Here is a 24,694-nt window from a genome sequence, read left to right as displayed (position 1 = left end):
CAACTGCCACCAGCTTTGCTGTGATAGGAGCCTGTGGACCACGGGGGAGGGACTGAGAGATGCTCCATGCACTTCCTGGTGACCGGTCATCCATCTGGTCATTTAGGTCATGACAGCCCTAGGCTATTATTAGTATAGATTATGGCAGCCTGGGCGTGCCCTGGTTGTTTTTGTTGTTGTTGTTGTTGTTAATCCTCACCTGAGGATATTTTTCCATTGCTTTTTAGAGAGAGTGGAAGGGAGTGGGAGAGACAGGGAGAGAAAAACATTGCTGTGAGAGAGACATATCAATTGGTTGCCTCCCACACATGCCCTTGACTAGAATTGAACCCAGGACCCTTCAGTCCACAGGCAACGTTCTATCCACTGAGCCAAACTGGCCAGAGCTGGTGTGCCCTGTTTTAAGAGAATCCCATATTTGAGAACCCATATTGAAAAGACAAATATATCAATAGGTAATGGTTCATTTGCCTTTGTAAAGTGCTTTTTCCCCTTTACAAAAGAAGTCACTTCAGAGTTCTTTCAGTAGCATGACTACAATCCCCCCAGCACAAAAATCTAGATTTTCATAAAACTTTTCAAGAACCCATCTGTCCCATTCATTGGCATGTCTCTTTCAGGCTGCTCCTGTCCATTCGCGACACTCAGGAGCTCCACAGTTTAAAGAATCTCTCTGCCTTGACATTTCATCACTTCATTGGTTGAGAATCTGTTTCCTAATCAATGTTGCTGGAAGGAATTCGGCCTTGACTGGGGTTGGGGGAGGAAATGAGAGATTACTAGCTGGGGACATGGAAGCTACTGCTCTCAGAAGAGGGAGGGGTGGGGAAGCCACTCACAATTCTACCCAGACGTGGCTCCCCTCATATAAGAACATGCCAGCGAAGTTCAGAAGTTCTTCGATATAGGGTGTGAGGATTAAGAAAGATCTTCAACTCCATGCTGGTGTGAGACCAACCAAGAACCATTTTCACCTGCGCATGCACGCGCACACACACATACACACACATACACACACACATACACACACACATACACACACACACACTCCAATGGATAGTCACATCACATGGTACACAGATGTGCTGTCTCCTCTCCCTCAGACTCACCACATGTCTACATAGGGTAACACAGAAAGGCACTTGTCTATGTAGACTGACTCTCTCTCTCTCTCTCTCTCTCTTTCTCTCCCTACCCCTGAAGTGCCCCACATATATAATCAGCAGCATTTAAATGAGTAAATAATTAGATAGGAATAGAATTTTTCTCTGATTGGAAAAGAAAAATGATACTTAAGTAAGTAATGAAAGGTGAGGAGTAGGAAGAAAAGGATGAGGAGGAGAAAGAGAATTTGTACGACTAGAAAGCCAGGGAGCTGCCCAGCCAAAGTGCCCACAGGAGGTTGGTCAGTCTCCCTCCCCTTGGAGTCCTCCAAGACGCCACTGTGCCTCTTCCCGGCTGGCACTCCTTCTTCCCCTGCCCATTAGCACCTCCCCTGGAGGTACCGGCAGAGAAGCCGAACCCCTGTGGCTCCCAAAGGGCTGGCCGACTGCTTAGCTCGGATAAGGGAGGAGCGGAGGCTCAGAGGATGCTCTTCAAGCTACTTGGATAAATTAAGAAAAGTTAAATTGTTTGCCTCCAGACAGGCCTCTTTCCCCATTTCTGTTTGCTGTTGCTATAGTTATTGAGAAGTGGCTTGTAGACAACAAAAGGCTTTATTGAAGAGAGGAAAGAGCAGCGTTGACTCTCTCACTGCACTGCGCCCAGAACAGGAGCCCATCCCAGGGACCTGCAACTCACTTTTTTTTTTTTTTTCATTCTGATTCCTATGAAGAGACCAGGCTGGGAAATGTAGAGAAATTTCTTTATGGTTAACGAAATAATTTTTTTTTATATAAAAAGGAAAATTGATCCTTTCCTCCATAACAAGCAACATTTTAGAAATGTACCTTCGGTAGGAGTAAGATAGAAAAACACCTTCCAATGTAAAAGCCCCAAATAAACACCAGAATTCAAATTTCTAAAAGATTTATAAGCAGTATAAGTAATACCCTGGGGGAGGAGAAAAGGGAAACATCCAAACATTGGGTCGTTTTGTTTTTGTTGGCTGAGGTTTTGTTTTTGTTTGCGTGGGGTTTTTGAAGGGGGTGGGGGTGGGGAGAGGAATGCTTGAAAAGAAAGAAGAAAACCTGACAATTTATTTAAGAAGGGCACCGACTTGGCTTCAAAAATCTAAGTTTTGCTTCCTCCAACCAAGTTGCACTCGGGGATGGCTCTAGGCTGTGCGAGGCTCCTTATTTTCCTGCGCAGAGCAAATGGCTCGTCTCATGTGCACAGAAAGGCTGGAAAATATTTTTTGTGATCTGAGTGCAGCAGAGAGTCTAGGATTCCAGAGGAAGTGGAGGCCTCCCGCTCCACACAGGAAACAATCTTCAAGCAGGCCTTAAATGCCAGATTCCAGGCCGAGTTTAACTAACCACTGACAGCTCTGTAAACAAAGCAAGGACAAAAAGAGCCCGCTTCCCCTTTTCTGGTAGTCATTTTGGGTTCGGGGGCTGCAGGGGAATTCTGGAATACTTGACTCCATGGCACCGAAGCGCAGGGGAAGCGGGCTCCGCAGCTGAAGAGCTGGAAAGGGAGGATCTTTCTGGGATTAAAACCATCACAGAGGAGGTAGGAGAGGATAAAACCGTGCGTTACCAGGAGCCGGGACTTTTAAGCTCTGGAAACAGCTTGATCCTAACGTAACCGCTTTTAAAAAATGCTGCTGCGTTATGTTTATTCGTGGTATTATTGCTGCGGTCTTTATCATCATTCTGATGCTAATATTCTTTTAGGATATGCAAATTACGCCTGGGTAGACGTATGATTTTATTTGTCTTTTATTTTTCTCTTAGTTCCTACATGTTCCCTTTCTTGCCACTTTTCTGTGTTCCCTCTAACTTTCTTTTCCTCTTTGTTCACTCTTTCATAACTTTTGTCTGTGTGTGGCTCAGCAAGTCACAAAGAACAAAACCTTTCAGTACCTCTTAAGTGGTCCCATCAATATTTCTAGTCTTCAAAACCTCTCTGACTCCTGAGGTCCTTTTTTTTTTTTTTTAACTGTAATCCTGGAATCTTACTTATTTGCCTCAAATAGTTTCATGAATGAGACTGAATTTCACACAGAAAGGACTCAGCTCGGGAGTCAGAAATTTATCCGTGGCTACAGGATCCGTCTTCTAAGGTGTTTTTCTTAAGAGTAAAGAAAAAATGAGGGAATGAAAAAACGGTGGGGGTGGCCAAAGCAATTCATGGGAGATAATAACTCCAACTCATCGATGATATTGATTCTGCCTCCTCCTCTGCAGATCCAGACATCATCTGGTCTCCCTAAACCTGAAACCACACCATGGATGATTTTGAACGTCGCAGGGAACTGAGGAGGCAAAAGCGGGAAGAGATGCGCCTGGAAGCAGAAAGGTAAGGATCTAGGTTAAAAAATATTTTTGTATTGTGTTGTTGCCAATGTTGGTTTCAGGCCTCACAGATCATCACGCTGAAGGGCCAAGTGTGTGGCACACTGAAATGCTTGCAGCCGTGGTTATGGAAAGTTTTCCCGTTAGTCCTCCAAATTCTGCCTTAAAAAACAAACAAACATCAAGAAAAAGAGAGACCGGAGAAGAACCAAATAGTTGCATGTACTCAGTGCCTTTCAGAGTGGAATGTTTAAATGACAAAGGCAATGTGTGGAGAAAAGTTTCAGAAGCAGGTATACTGTTAAAATGACATAAAAATGACAAATATTGAATATTGAAAGCATTCAGGAAATGGGAGTCTTTGGTTTAAAAAAGTAAAGGCAGTAAATACCAGCTGGATCTTGTGGCACATTTTTTATTCTTATTAGAAAAGCATGTAAATGCAGGAAACTGTGTATTATGGGTTCGTAGCCGGTGGGTAGGTTACTGTGCAGATTTTGAGTCTAGTTGGAAGCGGCTACCTTGTGTGAGGCCTCTGTTGTGATGACTTTAAGGGCAGGTTGGGGAAATGAAACAATGCCATGTGAAGCACGGAATATAAATGCATATTTTAAATTTTTGACCTCAGAGCTAAGGACAGTGGCATTAAAAGTGGCTTAAACCAGAGGGTCTTAAGAGAAAGCGGAGTTGGCATTCGCAGGAAGAAAAATGTTAAACAATGATCTTAAAATCAAATCAGTGTTGCCTCACAGTAATTCCAGTGCACAAATGAAAAGGTGGTAATAAGGTGATCCCTTAGGGATTCTGCAGGAGAAAACTGGTGCTTACACCTATAACAAAAAGTTTTGGGGTCCATAGGCTCTACTTATTTGTCTGGAGAATGCAAAAGAAGAAGGTGAAATTACTGCCTTTGACTAACTTGGTCAGAGTAGGCTGCCATTCATGAAATGTTTATGCACATACATGCATGGTACCTGGGCTCTGTGGGTTCAAATCCCAGCTCTGCCACTTCTGAGCTGTGTGAGCATGAATGAGCAAGTGACTTGTCTCTCAGTCACAGTTGCCTTATTTGTAAAATAGGCATAATATCTACATAGTTTGTGTGCTTGTGAAGATTGTGGAACTTCATAAATGACTTAGCTCAGTCCCTGGCACATAGGAGGCTTCTATAAATCGTAGTTATTATTCTTTTTTTACCAGTGGCATTAGCTAAATACATAAGAAACAAAATATCAGTATAGCCAGAACTAAACATGAACTCCAGGAGAAGGAAAAGCAGTCCTCATCCTGTGATGAAACTAGCCAGGCAACGCTCTTGGAAAGTGGTAAGCCATGGAGAAAGCCACGATATAGACAGAGTAAGAAGGGAGCCATGTAGGTGAGGGAATCACACCAGCAAAAGCCCAGAGGTGGAACTAAGACTCCTGGTGCAAGAAATTGTTGAGTACTTGGGGAAGAGTAAGTGGGACTTGCACCTATTGGATGTTGCAATTTCACACAAAGAGCAATAGACAGACCCGGCAGGGGAGTGGTGTGTGATGAAAATGTTAGAAAACGTTATCTACAATGGACTAGAGTATGGCGATACCAGCACTGAAGAGCTAGTATTAAACATACAGTAATGAGAGTCTGACTCAGGGCAGCGAATATGAAAACAAAGATCAAATATGATAGTCTTTATAGCAGGAGAATTAGCTAACCAATCAGGAGAGGGAGAAACTCAAAGACAATTCCAAGGAATATAAGTCTGAGGAGCTGGAAAGGTCTCTGCATTGTCCCAGTTGGGAAACTGGGATGGGTTCCATTCTTGGATAAGTATGGGAGGGAGTGTTTAATTTCCTCTAGAAACTACATACAAGTGGGGATTTCCTACAGGCCTTTGGCGATAGAAAGTTTCAATGTTTGTTCAGAAAAGGAGAGAGATTACTATCTCTCTATATAAAAGCCAAAGCGACCGTCACAACCGAAACAACTGAACGGATGACCAAACAGGGTGCGTGGGGCAACCAGGCCGGCGTTTTTGGGGGGGGGGGGGGGCAGTTAGGGGCGATCAGGTTGGCAGGCAGAGGTGGTTAGGGGTGATCAGGGTGGCAGGGGGTCCAGCTAGGGGCGATCAGGCAGGCAGGCAGGTGAGCAGTTAGGAGCCAGCGGTCCTGGATTGTGAGAGGGATGTCCTACTGCCGGTTTAGGCCCGATCCCCAGGGGTCGGGCATCCCCTAAGGGTTCCTGGATTGGAGAGGGTGCAGGCTGGGCTGAGGGGACCCCCTCCCCATTCACGAATTTCATGCACCAGGCGTCTAGTTAGAGAAATAAGTTTGGGCACACTTAGTATGCCAGTAGTAGTACAAAAGCTGAAGATGGATGGCAGTGATGCTGATGAGAAAACCAGTGTAGAGAGAGCAGGAGGCTATAAAGACATAATGGAAGCCATCCCAGAAGACCCAACAAAATCAATGAAATAGGGAGAAGCAGGGAGAGTATGGGGGCGCCAGTTTTGAGTGGACATTGAGGCCATGTAGGCAGCATCCAGACCCAGTGGAGCACACCTCTTATTCTCTCCAACAAGGTGGTATTTGGCCTCTGGTTCTCCTGCAAGTCCACAAAATATCTTTACCCAACAAAGATTTATTAAGCACCAACCAAGTTTCAGTGTCTGTGTTAGGGGCAGGGAAAATAATGGTGAGGTATAAATAGATATGGTTTCTGCCCTTAAGTCCCTCATGGTAAGCTAGGAAACTAAAGCACAGCAGGGTCAGAAATCAGGCCAGGCCAGAATGGGGGTGAGAGGGGCTCAGGAATGAGGGCAGGAAATTGGGCATCAGGCTAGATCAGTGTCATCAGTTTCTTTGCTTCGTATGTGAATAAGGAGACAGGGAATCCATGTGAGAGGAATGTTAGAACTAACTTGCTGTGGTTAGAGCCATACTGTGATTAGAGTGAATAAGCCAGGGCTCTTTAGAACTAGCAGTTTGCCTAAGAATTTTCCACACAGCTGCATAGTTCATTCCTTCCAATTTTTTTTGTTTTATGTGGAAGGATATGTCTTCCTGTCTTTCTTTAATGTCAATCTTAAAAGGAATGTACTTGGGGAATCTTAGGTAGGTAGGTACCCTTAATAACCTAAAATAAATTTATACAAATGTATCCTAACCTTGTTTAACTGTCTATATTAATTCTTTGGGGTATTATATTCCATCTGATTTCTTTTCTTTCTTTTTTTAGAGAAGTACTTAAGTAAGTTCTTATATTGGTACTAAGTTTATTATTTCATGTTTCAAGGTGAACCTTCTCATTCTAATATACTGGGTTCTGGTATGTAAGCCCATGTTTACCTTTTGGGATTTTGTAAAATCTGATCATTTATGGGAATAGTGAAGGTCAGGCTTTGTGGTCCAGCCAACTTTGAGGGGAAAGTTGAGGGTGTGTACAGGAAACAGATGGCCAGAACCAGAAGTCAAGGGCTGCCTAAAATCGTGGTTTTGATCTGAAGATAAAGGGCATGTAAGACCTTGGGCAAGTCCCTTTTCCTTTAACTTTAGACTTTGGCTTTCTCATCTGTAGTAGGAGTCGGCGTTTTCTTTGGGGGTTTGGTGGTAATTTTTACTTTCCTTTTACTTTTGGTATTATCTAAGTTTCTTTTACAATGGTCATATATTACTCAAGTTAAAAACAAAACAATAAGGCAATTTTATATTTTGGAAAATGTGATTCTATGGTCCTACACATTATGCTTAAGAAAACTTAACTTTCCTTTGGATTTAGGGAAATAAAGAAAGAACTCAACCCCAATCTGGAATGGTGGTGGAGTAAATTAGCAGAAGTAGAGTGGCCCCAAGGCTCGGAGCTGCAGGTTCTTTTATTCACACACTCATTCAACAAATTTTTATTGGGCATCTACTCAGCTCCAAGTTCTATTTTGAGCACTGAGGACAGAGCAACAGAATGACAGAATTGGGAAGAGTGTGCATAATGCTTTTCAACCTTTATAAAACCAAGTAGTGATCAAGAAACTACATTTTTATATCTTCAAATATAATATGGTCCTGGCCAGTGTGGCTCAGTTGGTTGAGTGTCATCCTATATATTGAGAGGTTGCATGTTCCATTCCCAGTTAGGGCACATACCTGAGTTGTGGGCTTGGTCTCCTGTAGGGGGTGTGCAGGAGGTGGTGATGGATGTTCCTCTCTCCCCCTCACCCTTCCTCTAAAATCAACAAAAACATACATATGTGCTGTATCCCTGTAGACTGTGTGGGGGAAGAGGGGCTGTGATTTTCCATCTGTTACCCACAAAGGCTTTCCAAATAAAAATGCCCTGTTGTTTTAATTAGTTGTTATTGAGTTTGACTAGCAGGTGCAGTTCTACTTTGCAATGATAAATAATTTAAAACTTGTACTCTCACCAGATGTTATAACCACAAATTAAAATAAGCCAGACTCTCATGTATGTTATTCCTCAGAAACAGATCTTCATGCCATGCTGGCTTTCACGTGCTTGGCAATTACTCACCGCATCATGGCTGCCCTAAAACTGGTGCACACACACCTCATTCTGAGGGTTACAGTCCAGTCCATTTCAAGTCATCCAGCTCTCCATAATCTAGACTGCAAACCTGGTTAATAAAACCATCTTCCCTTCTTTGTCCTGAGCCTTAGCCTGTGCATCTTTTTGCTATTCGTCTTTTCCTGGCCTTCATTTGGCTCTACCACTGAGTCCTTCAGATGAGGTCTTTAGAATGATAGAACGTACTTCATTCGGTCATTAAAAATATATATATGTGAATGCCTACAAAGTACAAGACACTGTACTGACCCATAGCGATGAGTGGACAGTCCAGGCAATGTCCCAGTAGTCACCAAGCTCATATTCTAGGTGGATCAGAACTTTGGAGCAATGATTTTCAATCTTTTTAATCTCATGGCACACATTAACTAATTGCTAAAATTCTGTGGCACACCAAAAAATATATATTTTTTGCCAATCTGACCCAAAAAAAGGTATTGTTGTGTTAGCTGTTGTCATTTTTTATTAATAGACTATCTAAGGGAAAAGAATTTAGTACCCCTGCCTAAGTAGTCAGGTATTACATTTTTTAAAAATTCTTGTGGCACACCAGTTGGAAATCACTGCTTTAGAGCAATCTTTACCAAAAGAGATAGAAAAAAAATGGCAAAAAGATGCTATTTGTACACATCACAAATTGAACTATATCTTTTAATCAGTTACGTATTTGAAGATACAAAGAACTAACTAGTTTTGCTGTTTATTATTCTGCACCTATCTCATGGGAAGAAAAAATTAATAGGTATATTCTGCTTCCCTTTCTGTTACTGTGTTTTATCTAAATCCCTCTCCGCCTTTGTCTCTGTATTTCTCAGTGCGTCTTAATGTATGTTCTCTGGTCCATGTGCGTCTTCAACACTTATTGACTTGTTTTCATATGTCCTCCCATCCATGCACCTAATCTGTCTGCTCTGGATCATGTAGGCACCTGTTTTTGTATCCTCAGGGATACTTTTGGTAGGGGAAGGAGGAACAATTTCAAAGGGCTCAAATTCACCTCTCTTCCTAGGCAACAAGTACAAAAGCATGCTAGGCCTTTTATGTGTATCTACAAAGATGAACTGATCACAGCACCAACAATAGGTATGTCTGAATAGAACATATATGTTCTGTATCATTGAAGGGACACAGAGAATCATAATGGTGGGAAGTAGTAAAAAGCTTGCCATTAAGAGCATGGACTGTTGCATTAGGCAACTGTGCTCTCATATACCAGGTCTGCCGTTTTCCTCATCTATAAAAGGGGGAAAAATAATAGTACCCATCTCATAGGAGTTGTGTGAGAATAAAAAGAGATAATACGTGAAAGTAGTAACAATGCTAATCATCTAGTGTTTATTAGATAATTATTATATGTAATATATTATATATTATATAATATATTACATATATTATATAATATAGTATATAATTATTATTGAATTATTACTGTTGTTATTTATTTACTAGAGGCCCGGCGCATGAAATTCGTGCATGGGTAGGGTCCCTAGGCCTGGCCGGCGATCAGGGCCAATCTGCAGGGCGACCAGTGGTGCGATTGGGGGTCACCACTGGCACCTGCCTTGGCTGGCCTGGTGCAGCCCGCTTGCCAGCCCTGCCCCCCACTGCTGCTGCCACCGGTAGGAGTCTGTGGACTGGGGGCAGCTCCTGCATTGAGCATCTGCCCCCTGGTGGTCAGTGCATGTCATAGTGACTGGTCATTCTGCCATTCAGCCAATTTGCATATTAGGGTTTTATTATCAGCTGCAGGCAAACTACGGCCCGTGGGCCGGATCCGGCCCGTTTGAAATGAATAAAACTAAAAAAAAAAAAAGACCGTACCCTTTTATGTAATGATGTTTACTTTGAATTTATATTAGTTCACACAAACACTCCATCCATGCTTTTGTTCCGGCCCTCCGGTCCAGTTTAAGAACCCATTGTGGCCCTTGAGTCAAAAAGTTTGCCCACCCCTGGTTTTATTATATAGGATTCAATAAATATCACTATTAGTTATTACTATGACCTATTTTAATTCCCTGCAACACACAAAGAATTAAAGATATATTTTTCTATTTACCATAAAACAAAACAAAACATGAAAGTTTTCACCCTGGCTGGTGCTCAGTGGTTAGAGCGTCGGCCCTCTGACCAAGGGGTCGTGGGTTAGATTCCTGGTCAAGAGCACATACCTCTGTTGCAGGTTTGATCCCTGGCCCTGGTCAGAACACACACAGGAGGCAACCAATAGATGTGTCTCTCTTACATTGATGTTTCTCTCTCTCTCCCCCCTTCCTAGTTCCCTTTCACTCTCTAATGATCAATGGAAAAAATAGCCTCCTGTGAGGATTAAAAAACAAAGAACAAAAACAAAACCTGAAGCTTTTCTTTCTGTACTTATCAGAGATACAAGAGTTTAAGAAGATGGAGAGCAGGAATTTGCTATTGAGTGACGTTTTGAGTGAGTGTGACTGGTAACCAGTCTGAGGAAGGACTGCATTGTCTCAGCTAGAAGAGTTCACACCATTTCAAGTTGAGCCCTTCTTTTACTTTTGGCCAAAGAGATGTTTGAGCTCTGGCGTGTCTGCCGGGAACCTGCAGTGCCGTTTTATCCATGAAGAGATCTGGAGTCACACGTGTTACTGCTCCCAGTGCTGGGTTTGCTTTCACAACAAGCAGTTCTCTCACTTTTCAAGACGTGAACTCATTACATTCCCAGCTCATGCTCTCCACACCCAATGTGAGTTCCTCTTTCTGATCAGAAGAAAGGGCTCTATTGTAGAATTGGGTTATCAGAGGCAGAGGCTCACAGACATAAATCAAGGGAATGAAAACACTCTCGCTGTCGTCACCGTTCATACATTTTTATGGGCCTCTGAAATACTGATGGTTAGACATGCAAAAGTAAACATTTATACTACACTGGAAAAACAACAACAGTTTTCAAAAATCCATTGGGTCTAAGTTGTCCTTTCCCAGAATGCTATCACCAAAATCTTTTACATGATTTAATAGCATGGCCAATCAATGATTATGCAGCATGCATGCACACACACAAACATTTTAGTCACAATGCTTAGCACTGTGACCTTGAAACTGTAAATCAGAATCTTTTCACATGCAATGTTTTGTTATTCTGTAATCAGAAAATTATTTTCCATTAGGAAGTTAATAACATATTCCTTTAAAACTGTCTGAATTATTAGAGTAGCTAAATTTGTCCAAAACTTCCCTTCAGACCAGACCTAACAACTCCTCTGGTCCTAAAAGCACCCACTTTATGGTGATCAGCAGAGCACCAGGAGTCCAGAACCCACCCAAGGTGACATTCATTTAATAAAAATTGAAAATCTAGATTAAGTACCTCACATGCTGGCCCATAGCTTCATTCCTAGCTGGAAAAAATGTGGCATACCTATGGATTAATACACTTACAGTTTAAAGCAGCAGTGAATTTTTTTTTACAGTCTGTATATGTGACACTTATAATTATCAATCTTCCGTCACCTAAGGAAAGGCAGGATGATGTGTCGTGTGTGGATGACGCAGTCTAACAGACCTGGGTTCGAATCCTGAATTTGGCAACCTACTAGTTGGGTGACCTTGTGTCAAATTACTTAAATATCTCTTGCTTCTATTTCTTTATATATAACAATGCAAATAATTATTCTGCCTCACAAAGTCATTGTAAAGGTTAAGATAGTTAACCCACACAGAGAAATTAACCCAATGGCTGGCACGTAGTACATGCTCAACAAATGTTTAATGTTGTTATTCAAACCACATTTGGTACAAAATAATATTTTACAGATTTTGAATTTGTATTCATTTGTCTTCAGTCATTATAATTTGCTGCGCCCTCACTACAAAGCTTCTTTCCTACATTGATCTTGATACATACTAAGATGTTTCTATTAAGGCTGGGAAAGAGTTCAATCTTTTGGTCACATCGAAGTGGACCACACAAATATAATTGGCATATGAGGATTTTAAAATCACATATTGTAACCATATGGTTAATTTCTAATTCATCAATGATATATCATTTACTTTAAGTATAGTATATAAACATAAATCAAATTTCACCTGAAGAGTGCAGTTCAGCAAAAATAGTTAGTTCTTAAGTGGAAAAAAGTATCGGACAGATTTTTCATCTAGTGTTGGACAGTAAAGGAACCATTATTTGTTTGGCATCAACCAAGTGCTGGGAGAAGTGATGCACTTTATATCATTTAATTGTCAAAACAACCCTATGACTTTACCTTAGTCTCCTCAGGCTCCTCTAACAGAATAGCATAGACCGAGTGACTTAAAATAATAGAAATGTATTCCTCATGGTTCTGGAGGCTGGGAAGTCCAAGTCCAAGGTGCTGACAGACTCAGTGTCTGGTGAGGGTCCCCTTACTGGTGCATAGACAGCTATCTTCTCACGGTGTCCTTTCTTGGCTGAGATTCAAGGGAGCTCTCTGGAGTCGCTTTTATAAGGGCACTTATTCCGCCTAATCACCTCCCAAAAGGTCATCACATTGGGGGTCTGGTTTTAACATATGAACTAGGGGGGACACAAACATTCAGTCCACAGCAGACATGGCTATTTTTAGCCCTATTTTACAGTTGAGGAATCTACAGGTCTGAAAGATTAATTAACATATCTACCTTCGTATCACTAGGGAGTGCAATCTGGTTTGCCTATCCCAAATCTCAAAACCTTTCCGCTATAATAAATTGATCAACAGAATTTTTCCGTGGTTGTCTTGGTTGAAGGTTCCAAGTAACTCCCTAAGATGGGGAAAAAAAAATCATTTAAAGCAATTTTGTGGCCACAGACTAAGAGAAGCTATTGGGCCTAATTGCACTGTTCTTTGTGCTCATTCAGGTAAATTGCTTGCCTGTGTAGACACAGTCATTGTTTTGTCTACCCTCAAAAAATCGCCCATGATATTCCCATTTCACAGAAAAACAAAAACAGAGAAGATCAAGTTTTCCCCCTCAGGCCGAAGAAGGCTGTTGGCATAACTGTTCCTGGCTTTCCTCTGGATTTCTCTCAGCGAGACTGGATTCGCCATTAGGACAGGGACTTAGTCACATCATCACTCATAAAGGCTTAAGGCTGTCAATGACCTGATAGACAATCTTCTGCAGTGGAGGCTGCTTTTTCATTTTGGGACCACACACTACTTTGAGTCTCTGACGAAAGCCATAGACTCTCCTCCAAGAAACACGCACACACGCACCCACAAAACTTGGCACTTATTTTCAGTGGTGTCATGGACCTCCATCCACAGACCTTCTGGGGGCCCATGAACTCTGGGCCAAAAATCCTTGATCTAATGAATTTTAAACGTTTCATTTTACATATGAAGAAACTTAAGTCTAGGGATGATGACCTGTTCAAGATAAGCAGAGGCAGCTAAGCTGAGGCAGTGCCTGCCTGCACAGAGCAGACCCTGAATGAATGGATCTGTCTGTTAAAAAAAAAAAAAAAGAAAGAAAGAAATGCCATGGCTATTGATTAGGAAAATAGAGCATGTTTTTAGGATAAATAGTGCATACTACAGTGTATTGCATGTAGAATTTTTTTATTTAAAAAGTTTATGGATATTTCTAAATAAAAGGAGGTTAGTTCCGATTACTTCATGGTGAATAAAATGAAAAGCAAAGAAAAGTAAGTGGCTAGGCAGAGTGAAAACAGTTAACTGGTAGGAAACTGGGAATTAGACTTTGCCATCTGAGTCAAGAAGGGGGAAAAAACTGTGATCATTTTGCTAATAGAACCTGATTTGCCATCAATTTTGGAAGTCTTTTATTTGATCTATGTGGTCTTGGCAAGATTTCTTTAAACAAAGCTTAATTATGATACTTAGTTATTATGTAGGATTTCTTCATCCTTACCAGTTTCATTTTAGCAATTCAAAGGATATTTCTCTCTAAATATGAAAGAAATAAAAACTGACTTGAATCCTAAGAGGATTGGTGTTTTATCTTTACCGCTACTGTCTTTAGGAGGATAGGGCAGATGGGAACGGACACAGACATGTTGCCTTCCAAAAAGCAGAATCATTCAGACCTGGGTTTGAATCCCAGCTGGGTCACCAAGGATAACTCTACTTAGTCTTTCTAAGCCCATTTCCTCCATCAGAAAAATGGCCATTATAACAGTTCTCCCTCATAAAGTTTCATGTAGACTATAAAGCACTAGATAGATAGACGATAGATTGAAATAAATGGATGGATGGATGGATGGATGGATGGATGGATGGATGGATGGATGATTAGGTAATATATGATACTAGAGGCCTGATGCACAAAATTCATGCAAGAGTAGGCCTTCGCAGCCCCGGCTGCCTCAGCAGCCCTCGCAGCCCGGGTTTCATCCAGAAAGTCGTCTGGACGGTCGTTCCGCTGTTGGTCGATGTGCATATTATGCTTTTATTATTATAGCTATATATGAATATATGATTAGTGCTCATTAATGTTACCTGTTGTCGCTATTTTCAGCTGAGTAGAGGACACAGTAAGGGAGGTGCTATCAGAAAAGTACTCTCCAGTGTCATCTCCTAAGAAACTCAGCTCCTCAGCAGCCTCCTTCTGGGGTTTCTGAATCACTGAACACGGGCCCAGTCCCCATATCTTCAGACAATCTGGTGTCTGATCTCTGCTTTGTTTCAAACCTGTTTTGGAAGCCACCTTGAATGTGATGGGAGGATTATGGATATGAAGTCTCTGTACTGAAAAGAAAATCTGCTCCTTGCTTTTAAGACTCTTCCCTCATTTCCCCTCCTGGTTTAAAATCAAGATAAAAATGCAGGATAGTTTGGTATCTAACACATCAAGGCCTTTTTCTCAATCATCTGTACATCTATTATTCAATTAATCATATATTTCAAATAGTTTATTTGTCTTGTGGAATTATTTCTTTTTCCATATTACATAATTATGGTTTCAGTACCACAAAAGCAGTAACCAAAAGCCTCTCAACAATTTATATTTAAGTACTGTCCTAATAAAGAAAGATGTGCCTAGTTTTTGCAAAATGACTTTTAGCCATTTTAGTCTACATTACTGATTTTATTCATTCTAATAATGAAAAAGCCAATACATATAATATGTAATGTACATGGAAGTTATAAATCATTGAAATGCATACACTTATCACTTAGCTTAAGACAGTGATGGCAAACCTTTTGAGCTCGGCGTGTCAGCATTTTGAAAAACCCTAACTTAACTCTGGTGCCGTGTCACATATAGAAATTTTTTGATATTTGCAACCATAGTAAAACAAAGACTTATATTTTTGATATTTATTTTATATATTTAAATGCCATTTAACAAAGAAAAATCAACCAAAAAAATGAGTTCGTGTGTCACCTCTGACACACGTGTCATAGGTTCGCCATCACTGGCTTAAGAACTAGAGCATTTCCAACACCAGTGGAACTCCCTGCAGTGGGAACCAGGCACACAACTTTCTCTGTATTATTAGTACGAGTTTATAGATATTGCTGAGAGACTTTCGTTACTGCTTTAGAGAGGACAAGAAGCCTGCCTTTCTAAACACACCGGACCAAAGGGGTCCTTCTGCCGTCTCAAGCTGGGAAATTTGGAAAAGTATTAGAAGAAGTCTGACGAGCAAAGAATTCTCATCAAAATCAAATAAAAATGGAACGAAGACTATCAAATATGTATGCTGACTGTATCCACCCTGCCTGTTGGTTTTCTCACTGATAAACCAGATAGAGAAGGTCTGCATTTGTAGCCATCATGTGGCCAGGTGGGAATGGCAGACGGGAATGATTAGACTATTTCAAATTCTTAGTCAAGGGAAATCTACCTCAATTGCCTTGAAGTCTTCTGAGGAAGTTCTTGATCTTTATTATTCCAAAGGTCCTTAACAGTGTTACAAGAAAGTATCACTGATGCCCTAGCTGGTTTGGTTCAGTGGATAAAGCATCGGCCTGCAGACTGAAGGATCCTGGGTTCGTTTCCGGTCAAGGGCACATGCCTGGGTTGCAGGCTTGATCCCCAGGAGGCATGCAGCAGGAGGCAGCCAATCAATGATTGATCTCTCATCATTGATGTTTCTGTCTCTCTCCCTCTCCCTTCCTCTCTGAAATTAATAAAAATTTATTTTTTTTTTAAAAAGTACCACTGGGCATAACACATGAGCATGTTGGAATGGTTTGGCTATGTAAATAGATTCTCCTTCATCTGTGAATGAGGTTAAAGAGGAATCATGTGCATAATTTGTGACTAAAATCAGTGCTTTTCACTAGTTTGCTATCTATAGCAGCGCTCATCAGCAGTTGGAAAACCAGTTTCAGTCTATTGTAAGTCTTCAGTAATTCAGATTCCTCCATTTTTTTATTTTTATCATTTATTCTAGGATCGTAGGAAAGTATAACTTCACACTATTTATAAGTAAAGGATTTGATTAGCATGGTAAATATGTAAGCTACATTCCATGGCGTAGTTTTTAAACACTTGAATTTTAAAAACACTTAGTTTTTAAAACTTTTTTAAAAAAACTTTGGAAGCATTCACATTTACATTTAAAAGCCTAATTTGCTCATTATAAATCAGTTTTACCTATGCAGTTTTTAAACAAGTTTTTAATGTTTTGCTAGCCTGGCAGAAGTCACCAGGTAGACTGAACATATTTTCAAAACTGAATTTCTTGTAACATATTTCATAATTAGCCCTGGCCTTCCTTCCAGCTAGTTTAGATCAGTGAACAGTGACGTTGTATTTGAGATTAGTACCAATTGACTAAGTTAAAAATATGAGGGTTTATTTTCCATGTTAATAACTCCCTGCATCACATACAGTTCCTTTGTTGGAATAAAAATCTCGGTAAAGTACACATCAGCCACTATAAATAGCAGCCGTCAGCCTGTACATTCAGGAGTGTCTCCGGAGAGTGTATTATAAACTGCACATTGTTTAGAATAGGAAATTCTTTCGATGTTCATATTTTCCACCGTGGGTGACATGCACTATCCCGTGTCACATCTTCACCGCTCCGGCTTCCATCTTCCTGGGCCGCTCAGGAATCCAGCCGAGAGATGCCGAAGATGGCTCAGTATTGTGCTTTTATTTTCCGAAGGCTCTCCAGCCTTGCTATGCAGTGGGAATTTTGCACACTTCAGGGCTCTCCAAACGAAAGCTTGATGACTCCCAGAGCCGGCACCAGCCACTAGGTAATGAAAGAGTCCTTTATTTCCGGAGCCGGTTGCTCTCCTGTGCTTACTTAGAATAACAGCAGCCCGCCCATGTTCGATTCCCACAGAAAACCTTGCTTTGTTAGCAGGTCTTTCTGGGCAACTCCAGAGACTAATATGGGAAATAACTAAACAGGAAGCGAACAAACAGACGAGCAGGATGGGCTAGCGTGCTGGTTCGGAGACAAGCAACCTCAGCAACTATAATTCCACCGCCTCCTTCCCAAGGCACCCTTGCAACTGCAGTAGGTGTGCACCTCTGCCCACTCCTTCCTTGAACAGCCCTGCTGTTTCTCTAATCAGTACTGTTGTGTAGTTCCTGATTTTTTTTTTTTTTTAGTGGGGACCCACTAGGGAGGATCTAATACTCCCTCACCATTTCTCTTTCCTTTATGAAGAAGATGGGAAACTACCGTTTAGGGGCCTCGTTTGGACAAAAATTGTGATACAGAAAGTGTTGCTGTCTGATGCTCTTCCTTCCTGCTACTGCCCTTTTTAGAGTCTTTAATTCTTCCCACGTAACCATGAAAGCCAAACATTCCAAATGTATGTCTTCTGAGTCAGCATCCTCAGAAGCATCATTAATACAGAAGTTCCATAGTTTGTAAACAGAACAGGATGATATGTTTGTAAAACTCAGGGCTGAGGCAGGATGGAAATTCCTGATTCTTTCATGAACATAAATTCTATCTCATTAAGGCATTTGTCAGCGCTATGGTAGAGCTGAACTGGGGAGGCATACCCTTCAGAAACGAGTTAGTTTACCGTGGGAACTCTGCCTGAATTGCGGAATTACTGCTAGGAGACAAACTCTGGTATCCTGTTGGGTTATGTGGTCAGAAATGAAGGCTGTCTCTCCCACTTCTCTGAAAAGGGTTTGGACATCCATCATTGGGCCCAGCCTTGTAAAGTAACACATCCAGGAATGCACAGTAGCAGGGTTAAATCTGGAAACCTTGTCTTTTACTCTGACTTTGGATAAAGGTTTAGCAGATCTGGGCTTTCTTATCTGTAAAACAGAACTAACACTTCTCAGGGTAGTTGAGAAAATTAAATGAGATATGAACAAATGCCATCCAAAGGGTAAAGGATGGTGCACAAGAATCATGTGTGATTCATTTAAATCAGATTCACTTCTATTTAACTCTATATGGAGTCACAAATTCCATTCCAGCCATATCCTGTGCTTTCACACCTCTCACTCTATCTTATGCTCAGGCACTCCATGCTTTCAAAAGTCAGACAGAAAAAATGCTATAAAATGTTACCTGTCACTCTCCCTAGAGCCTATCGCCCCTAGAGGGGACTTAGGATGCCAACTGCAGATTAGAAGAAGCAAAGCCATTTTATCTTTTCTTTCCCTGTAGTCATAAATTGAGGAGAAAATTCAAAAGATTTTAAATGATGGCTTTTTTACTCACCCCAAAAGTCCAGCTCAATAGTCATCCTCTGGAAAATACCTTCCCAGTCAAAGCAAATGATTTCTCACCTTGGATTTCCCATAGCACCTTTTATCTATGTTAATTATTATCACTTACTTTGTATATTTATTTGTTCACAGGTCTGTTTTTCCCTGACAAATTGAAGGCAACTCTAGATTTAAAAACAAAAAACACTACATTTTATTCACTTTTATTTCCCCAAAGGCCAGTATGCAATGTTGAATGAAGTAATGAACAGATACTTCAAACCCTATCTGTGTACCCAGGCAGAGCTTTGCTCCATTTGCTAAGCTGGTTACGGGGAGGCGGAAATGTTATCGACCTTTGTGGAATTCCCCATGCACTAACACTACCCACCCCTTCCTTGGAATTCCATCCTTCCCCTGCTGAGCCACTGGAATTTTGACTTCATATCTCTTTCTCTAGAGATATGAAGAAACTCATCTCATGTATTTATCTTTTTATTAAGGACTAGAGGCCCAATGCACAAAATTCGTGCAAGGGTAGGCCTTCGCAGCCCCGGCCGCCTCACAGCCCCTGCCACCTCGCAGCCGCGGCTGCCTCGGCCCTCACAGTCCCGGCTTCGTCCAGAAGGTCATCCAGAAGAATGTCTGGATGGTCATTCTGCTGTTCGGCCGTTTGGTCGATTTGCATATTACACTTTTATTATTATAAATCATTGGACCTCTACATCAGATAATTTTGACCATTATGCTTATTTAGTTGCATCATGAAGGCAAATGATGTTCATATGGTGAGTCAGTTCCCTTTAGTTGGCCCATTTGCTCTAATACTAAAGTCCCTAGTGTTATTTGCAATTAACATGGGCATTGTAAGACCAGATAATCACCAAATTACAGGGTTTATACTAAACTCTCAGAAATCCAACAGTGAACAAACTGTATAATAGAAAATTTCTCTAATGAAAGACCAAGTTTGTGGTCTGGAGGAGTAAACTTCTTCAGTTAATCCCAGGATAGTCAACCTCAGACCAGTATTTTTTTTTTTTTTTCTGAAATAGAGAATGCTTAACATACAAGTTGGGTCTCAAGTTTAAACTCTACCTAGTGGATTGTTTTCTAGTATTGGGATGTAGTAACACATCAATTTTTTAAAAATGGAATAACGAAAAGTATTAGGACCCAAGATTTTTTTTAAATCCTCACCTGAAGATATGTTTTTATTGATTTTAGGGAGGGAAGAAAGGAGAGAGAGAGAGAAACATCAATTGGTTGCCTCCCATCCACTCCCCACCCAGCAATGGAACCCCCCACCTACGTATGTGCTCTGACCTGGAATTGAACCTGCAACCTTTTGGTGTGTGGGACTATGCTCCAACCAGCTGAGCCACCTGGCCAGGGCAGAACCCAAGATTTTTTAACCAATATATAGGGGTTCGATTTTTATTTTCTTTTTTATAAAATGGAGCAATATTTTTTGCTTTTATAAAGTTTATAAACCTCAAAAAGTATTGTTTAGAAGAAAAAGGAGTATTTCTAAGTAACTATTAGTCAAATCTCTAAATTATAATTCAGATTAATTCAGCTAACATTGACTATGTATGATATATATGTTCTATACGAGGCATTGAGTTTCTTAATTATACAGGTATACCCTTTGGTTAATTTGTTACCCTAAAATTTGTAATTAAAATAAATTTAGTGAACCGAAACACCTAGAAACACTATAAAATAGCCTTAGAATTCAAGCTTTTCATTTTTAATTCTTTTACCCACTGGGAAAGAGTCAGAAGGAAAGATAATTTGAAGTTATCCTAGGAAGACTCGGAATTCTAAAATACCTAGGAGAATCTCGAATTACATCAGCCCTCGCTACTTTGCAACATGTTTTAGAAAGCTGAATGCATATTTCAGGTCACTGGCTTTCAAATTAGAAGTGACTGTCTGCTACTTTTTGTATAAGTGTCATCTATTTTACTTTCTTTGCTGTCTTCATGAGGTCTTAAAATTAAAAAGCTTTCCAGATGGCTTTTGGCCTTTAAATAAGAAAAACGAAACTGATTTTTCTTATTAAATGTTTTCACTAGAAAACCTGCCTGGTTCTATTTTATCAATTAATGAGCAGAGAAGAGCTCCATTTGCTTTTCCTTCCTTGATCCTAATAATAAGTTGGTTTCATTGCTCAGTAACTTCAAACTAAAACAGTATCCTAAAGCGGAAAAGCTTTCTCCTAGTCTATTTCTATTCTCTTCTTAAGCTGCCACCATAAAAGCACCCAAGAATTCTACCAAAAAACTTTTCAAATAAATTCAACACATAAGTGTCCTAGCGTGGTAGGTCTCCCAGATGTTAGCAAGTGGAGTATAACTGAAATCTGTTGTCTTAGTCAGTTTGGGCTGCTAAACAGAATACCATAGACGGGGTGGCTTAAAAAAGAAACTTTTATTTCCTACAGTTGTCGAGGCTGGGAAATTGAGGATCGAGGTCCTGGCAGAACCCTGTGTCTGATGAGGGCCGACTTCCTCGTTTGCAGTTGGCTGTCTTCTTGTAACCTCACATGGTGGAGAGAGAAAAAGCAAGATTCCACATGTCTCTTATTAGAGGGACATTAATCCCATTCTGGAGGATTTCACCCTCATGACCTAATTGCATCCCAAAGGCCCCACTTCCTATTATTAACACATTGGGGGGTAGGATTTCAACATATGAATTTTGGGGGACTCAAACCTTCAGTCCAAATCATCTATGTCATTAGTAAATCTGAAGAATGAATGGGCCAGTAGAAGAGGTCTGTATCAATGCCAAGTCTAAGACCAGGGTTGGCACTGGGCATCCAGAAATATCCAGATTAGATAGCTAGACCTTGCACCTCAGGGCTCGTTCAGTCTTGTGACATGATAAGTATGCTCTCCACAAAGGGAGGTGTTTCCTCACCTCCTTAGCTTAGGTGAGATTTCACCTCCCTTTTCTCTGACTCCACACTCCTGTTGCAGTCTCTGATGACTGTGAGTCTACCTCACTCTGACTTGGGGAACGGTGGTGCCTGGTTGGCGAATGAAAGCTCTCCGAGCACTGAAGAGTGATCTATCTTAATTAACTGGCATTTATGGGCATTATTTGTCATTCTGATGTATACATCAGTCTCTTATGAGTCTGTGAGCCAATCAGTGTCAACTTTAAGAACTCCCAAATTCCATTTGCTGGTGCAGCAGAGCTTCTAGATCCTTACCATGATAAATATTCCAAAAAAGGCCACTCCATGGGAGCCTCTGGGAGCACCAGCCAATGGGCCTTCTTGGGCACCTCTATCCATTATTGTCCCTTTTGAACCTAGACAACAAATGACAAGTATTTATTGAGCATCTGCTACATGCTGAATGAACACTATTCCAGGCTGTATCAGATGCAAAAGAGGTGTTAGAAAATATCCCTGCATGCAAAAAGATTATAATTTACTTAAGTGAGAAAAGATATATACACACGGACAATGGATACATAAGACGGTGAATCCATTTCTCTTTTTGTACCTATACATAGAAATCATAATCATATACCAATCTGTGTGATCTATTAATTACAAAATAGGACAGCAACTAACAAAGTGTCATATATATAAGATAAATAATAAACACTATACTCAAAATAACCAAAGCACATAATGGACTATTTCTCTAGCAATAAGAATAAATATATGCTTTCATCCAGGTCTGACCTTCCCAGAAAAGAAACCAATATTTATTTAGACATTTTATGGTATAACAGGAAAAAAAATCAGGATTTGATTCCAGCTATAAAAGTCATGTGTAAATTTATTATCCAAATGCATAAAGTGAACAGCAGAAAATAAGTTTATGGAATAGAAATATTTAGATACTTTTAACAAGAGCAGTACACGTTGAGGTTTCTGTGGCTTGTGAATGATTACGCTCCCTTGAAGATCTGGCCTTTCCTCTGCACTAAAAACCTATTCTTAGAGTCCCCATGATAACTTTATTATTTTCCTTCACAGTTTAATTGTATCTATAATTAAATCTATATTCTAAAGTATGTCACAAAGGCCTAGATCAGTGATGGCAAACCTTTTGAGCTCGGCCTGTCAGCATTTTGAAAAACCCTAACTTAAATCTGGCGTGTCGTCACATACAGAAATTTTTTGATATTTGCAACCATAATTGCAACCATAGTAAAGCAAAGACTTATATTTTTGATATTTATTTTATATATTTAAATGCCATTTAACAAAGAAAAATCAACCAAAAAAAGGAATTCAAGTATCACCTCTGACACGCGTGTCATAGGTTCGCCATCACTGGCCTAGATTCAGTTTCCTATGGATAGAAATTATATCCTTCGTATATAAACTTCTTTCCTAGAATTATTGTTTTCACTGAGACAGACTTAGGGTTATATGGACATACACCAGCAACCATTCATTCAAGAAACTGATGTCAGAGCAGTATTATTTTGAAGCATTGTTTTACTGTTTTATTTTGGGGGGCGATAGAGAGACTTGACTTCTTTAAAAAAAATATTTTTCGCCCAGCCAGCATGCCTCAGTGGTTGAGCCTCAACCTATGACCCAGAAGGTCACAGTTCGATTCCCAATCAGGGCACATGCCTGGGTTGCTGGCTCGACCCCCCAGTGGGGGGTGTGCAGGAGGCAGCCAATCAATGATTCTCTTTCATCATTGATGTTTCTATCTCTCTCTCCCTCTCCTTTCCCCTCTGAAATCAATAAACATATAGAAAAATATTTTTCAATTATAGTTGACATTTGATATTATTTTATATTAGTTTCAGGTGTTAAGCATAGTGATTAAAAAATTATAAAATTTATGAAGTCATCCCCCGATCATGCTAGTACCCACCTGACACCAAACATAGTTATTACAATATTATTGACTTTATTCTGTATACTGAGCTTCACATCACCATGACTGTTTTGTAACTAATTTATAGTTCTCAATCCCTTCGCCTTTTTCACCCAGCCCTATCTAGCAACCCTCAGTTTGTTCTCTGCATCTATGAGGCTGTTTCAGTTTTGTTTGTTCATTTATTTTGTTCTTTAGATTCCCCATATAAGTGAAATCATAAGGAACGTATTTTTCTTTGTCTGACTTATTTCACTTAGTATAATACCCTATAGTTCCATCTATGTTGTTACAAATGGTAAGATTTCATTCTTTTTTATGCCCGAGTAAAATACATCTTTCTTATCCACTCATCTATTGATGGGCACATGGGTTACTTCCATATCTTGGCTATTATAAATGATGCCGCAATAAACACAGGGGAGCATATATCTTTTCAAATTAGTGTTTTGGATTTCTTCAGATATACAGTGGGGCCTTGACTTACGAGTTTAATTCGTTCCCAGACCAAGCAATGCAAAAAATCGGCCGAGAGACAGCTGGTATCTCAAAAAACTCATTAGTCGGGACACTCATAAGTCAAGGCCCCACTGTATACCCAAAAGTGGAACTGCTGAGTCATAAGGTAGTTAGTTTTCTTTAATTTTTTGAGGAACCTCCACACTGTTTTCCATAGTGACTCCACCAATTTACAATCCCACAAACAGTGTACGAGAGCTCTCTTTTCTTCACATCGTCGCCAATACTTGCTGTTTGTTGATTTATTGCTGATAGCCATTCTGACAAGTGTGAGGTGGTTTCTCATTGTTTTAATTTATATTTCTCTGATAATTACTGAAATTCAGGATCTTTTTATATGTCTGTTGACCATGTGTATGTCCTGTTTGAAGAAGTGTCTTTTCAGGTCCTCTGCTTATTTTTTAATTGGATTGTTTGATTTTGGGGTGTTGAGTCATATGAATTCTTTATAAATTTTGGATATTAACCCCTTATCAGATGCATCATTGAGTAGGTTGGCTTTTTGTTTTGTTAATGGTTTCCTGTGCTGTACAGAATTTTTTAGTTTGATATAGTCCCATTTGTTTCTTTTTTCTTTTGTTTGCCTCACCCTAGAACAGGAGTTGGGGACCTTTGTACTGCCAAGGGCCATTTGGATATTAATAACATCATTCACGGGCCATACAAAATTATCAACTTAAAAAT

General features: G+C 40.3%; 1 protein-coding gene across 5 annotated transcripts in view; it reads left to right on the top strand.

The window, feature by feature from the left end:
- Nucleotides 1-24,694, top strand: part of CALD1 (caldesmon 1) — a 200,506-nt gene that overhangs the window by 85,652 nt on the left and 90,160 nt on the right. For 3 of the 5 annotated variants that reach the window (XM_005860703.2, XM_014535154.1, XM_014535153.1), the window contains one exon: nt 3,351-3,462. In XM_005860703.2, coding sequence (XP_005860765.1) covers nt 3,392-3,462 — 71 coding nt within the window. In that variant the 5' untranslated portion in view covers nt 3,351-3,391. Of the gene's footprint in view, nt 1-2,231; nt 2,674-3,201; nt 3,227-3,350; nt 3,463-24,694 lie in introns of those variants that run through there. The other 2 variants (XM_014535150.1, XM_014535151.1) reach the window with 2 other exon arrangements.

The sequence above is a fragment of the Myotis brandtii genome, unplaced genomic scaffold (genome assembly GCF_000412655.1).
Source record: "Myotis brandtii unplaced genomic scaffold, ASM41265v1 scaffold1384, whole genome shotgun sequence".
NCBI lineage: Eukaryota > Metazoa > Chordata > Mammalia > Chiroptera > Vespertilionidae > Myotis > Myotis brandtii.
This window is presented reverse-complemented; position numbering and strand designations above follow the sequence as displayed.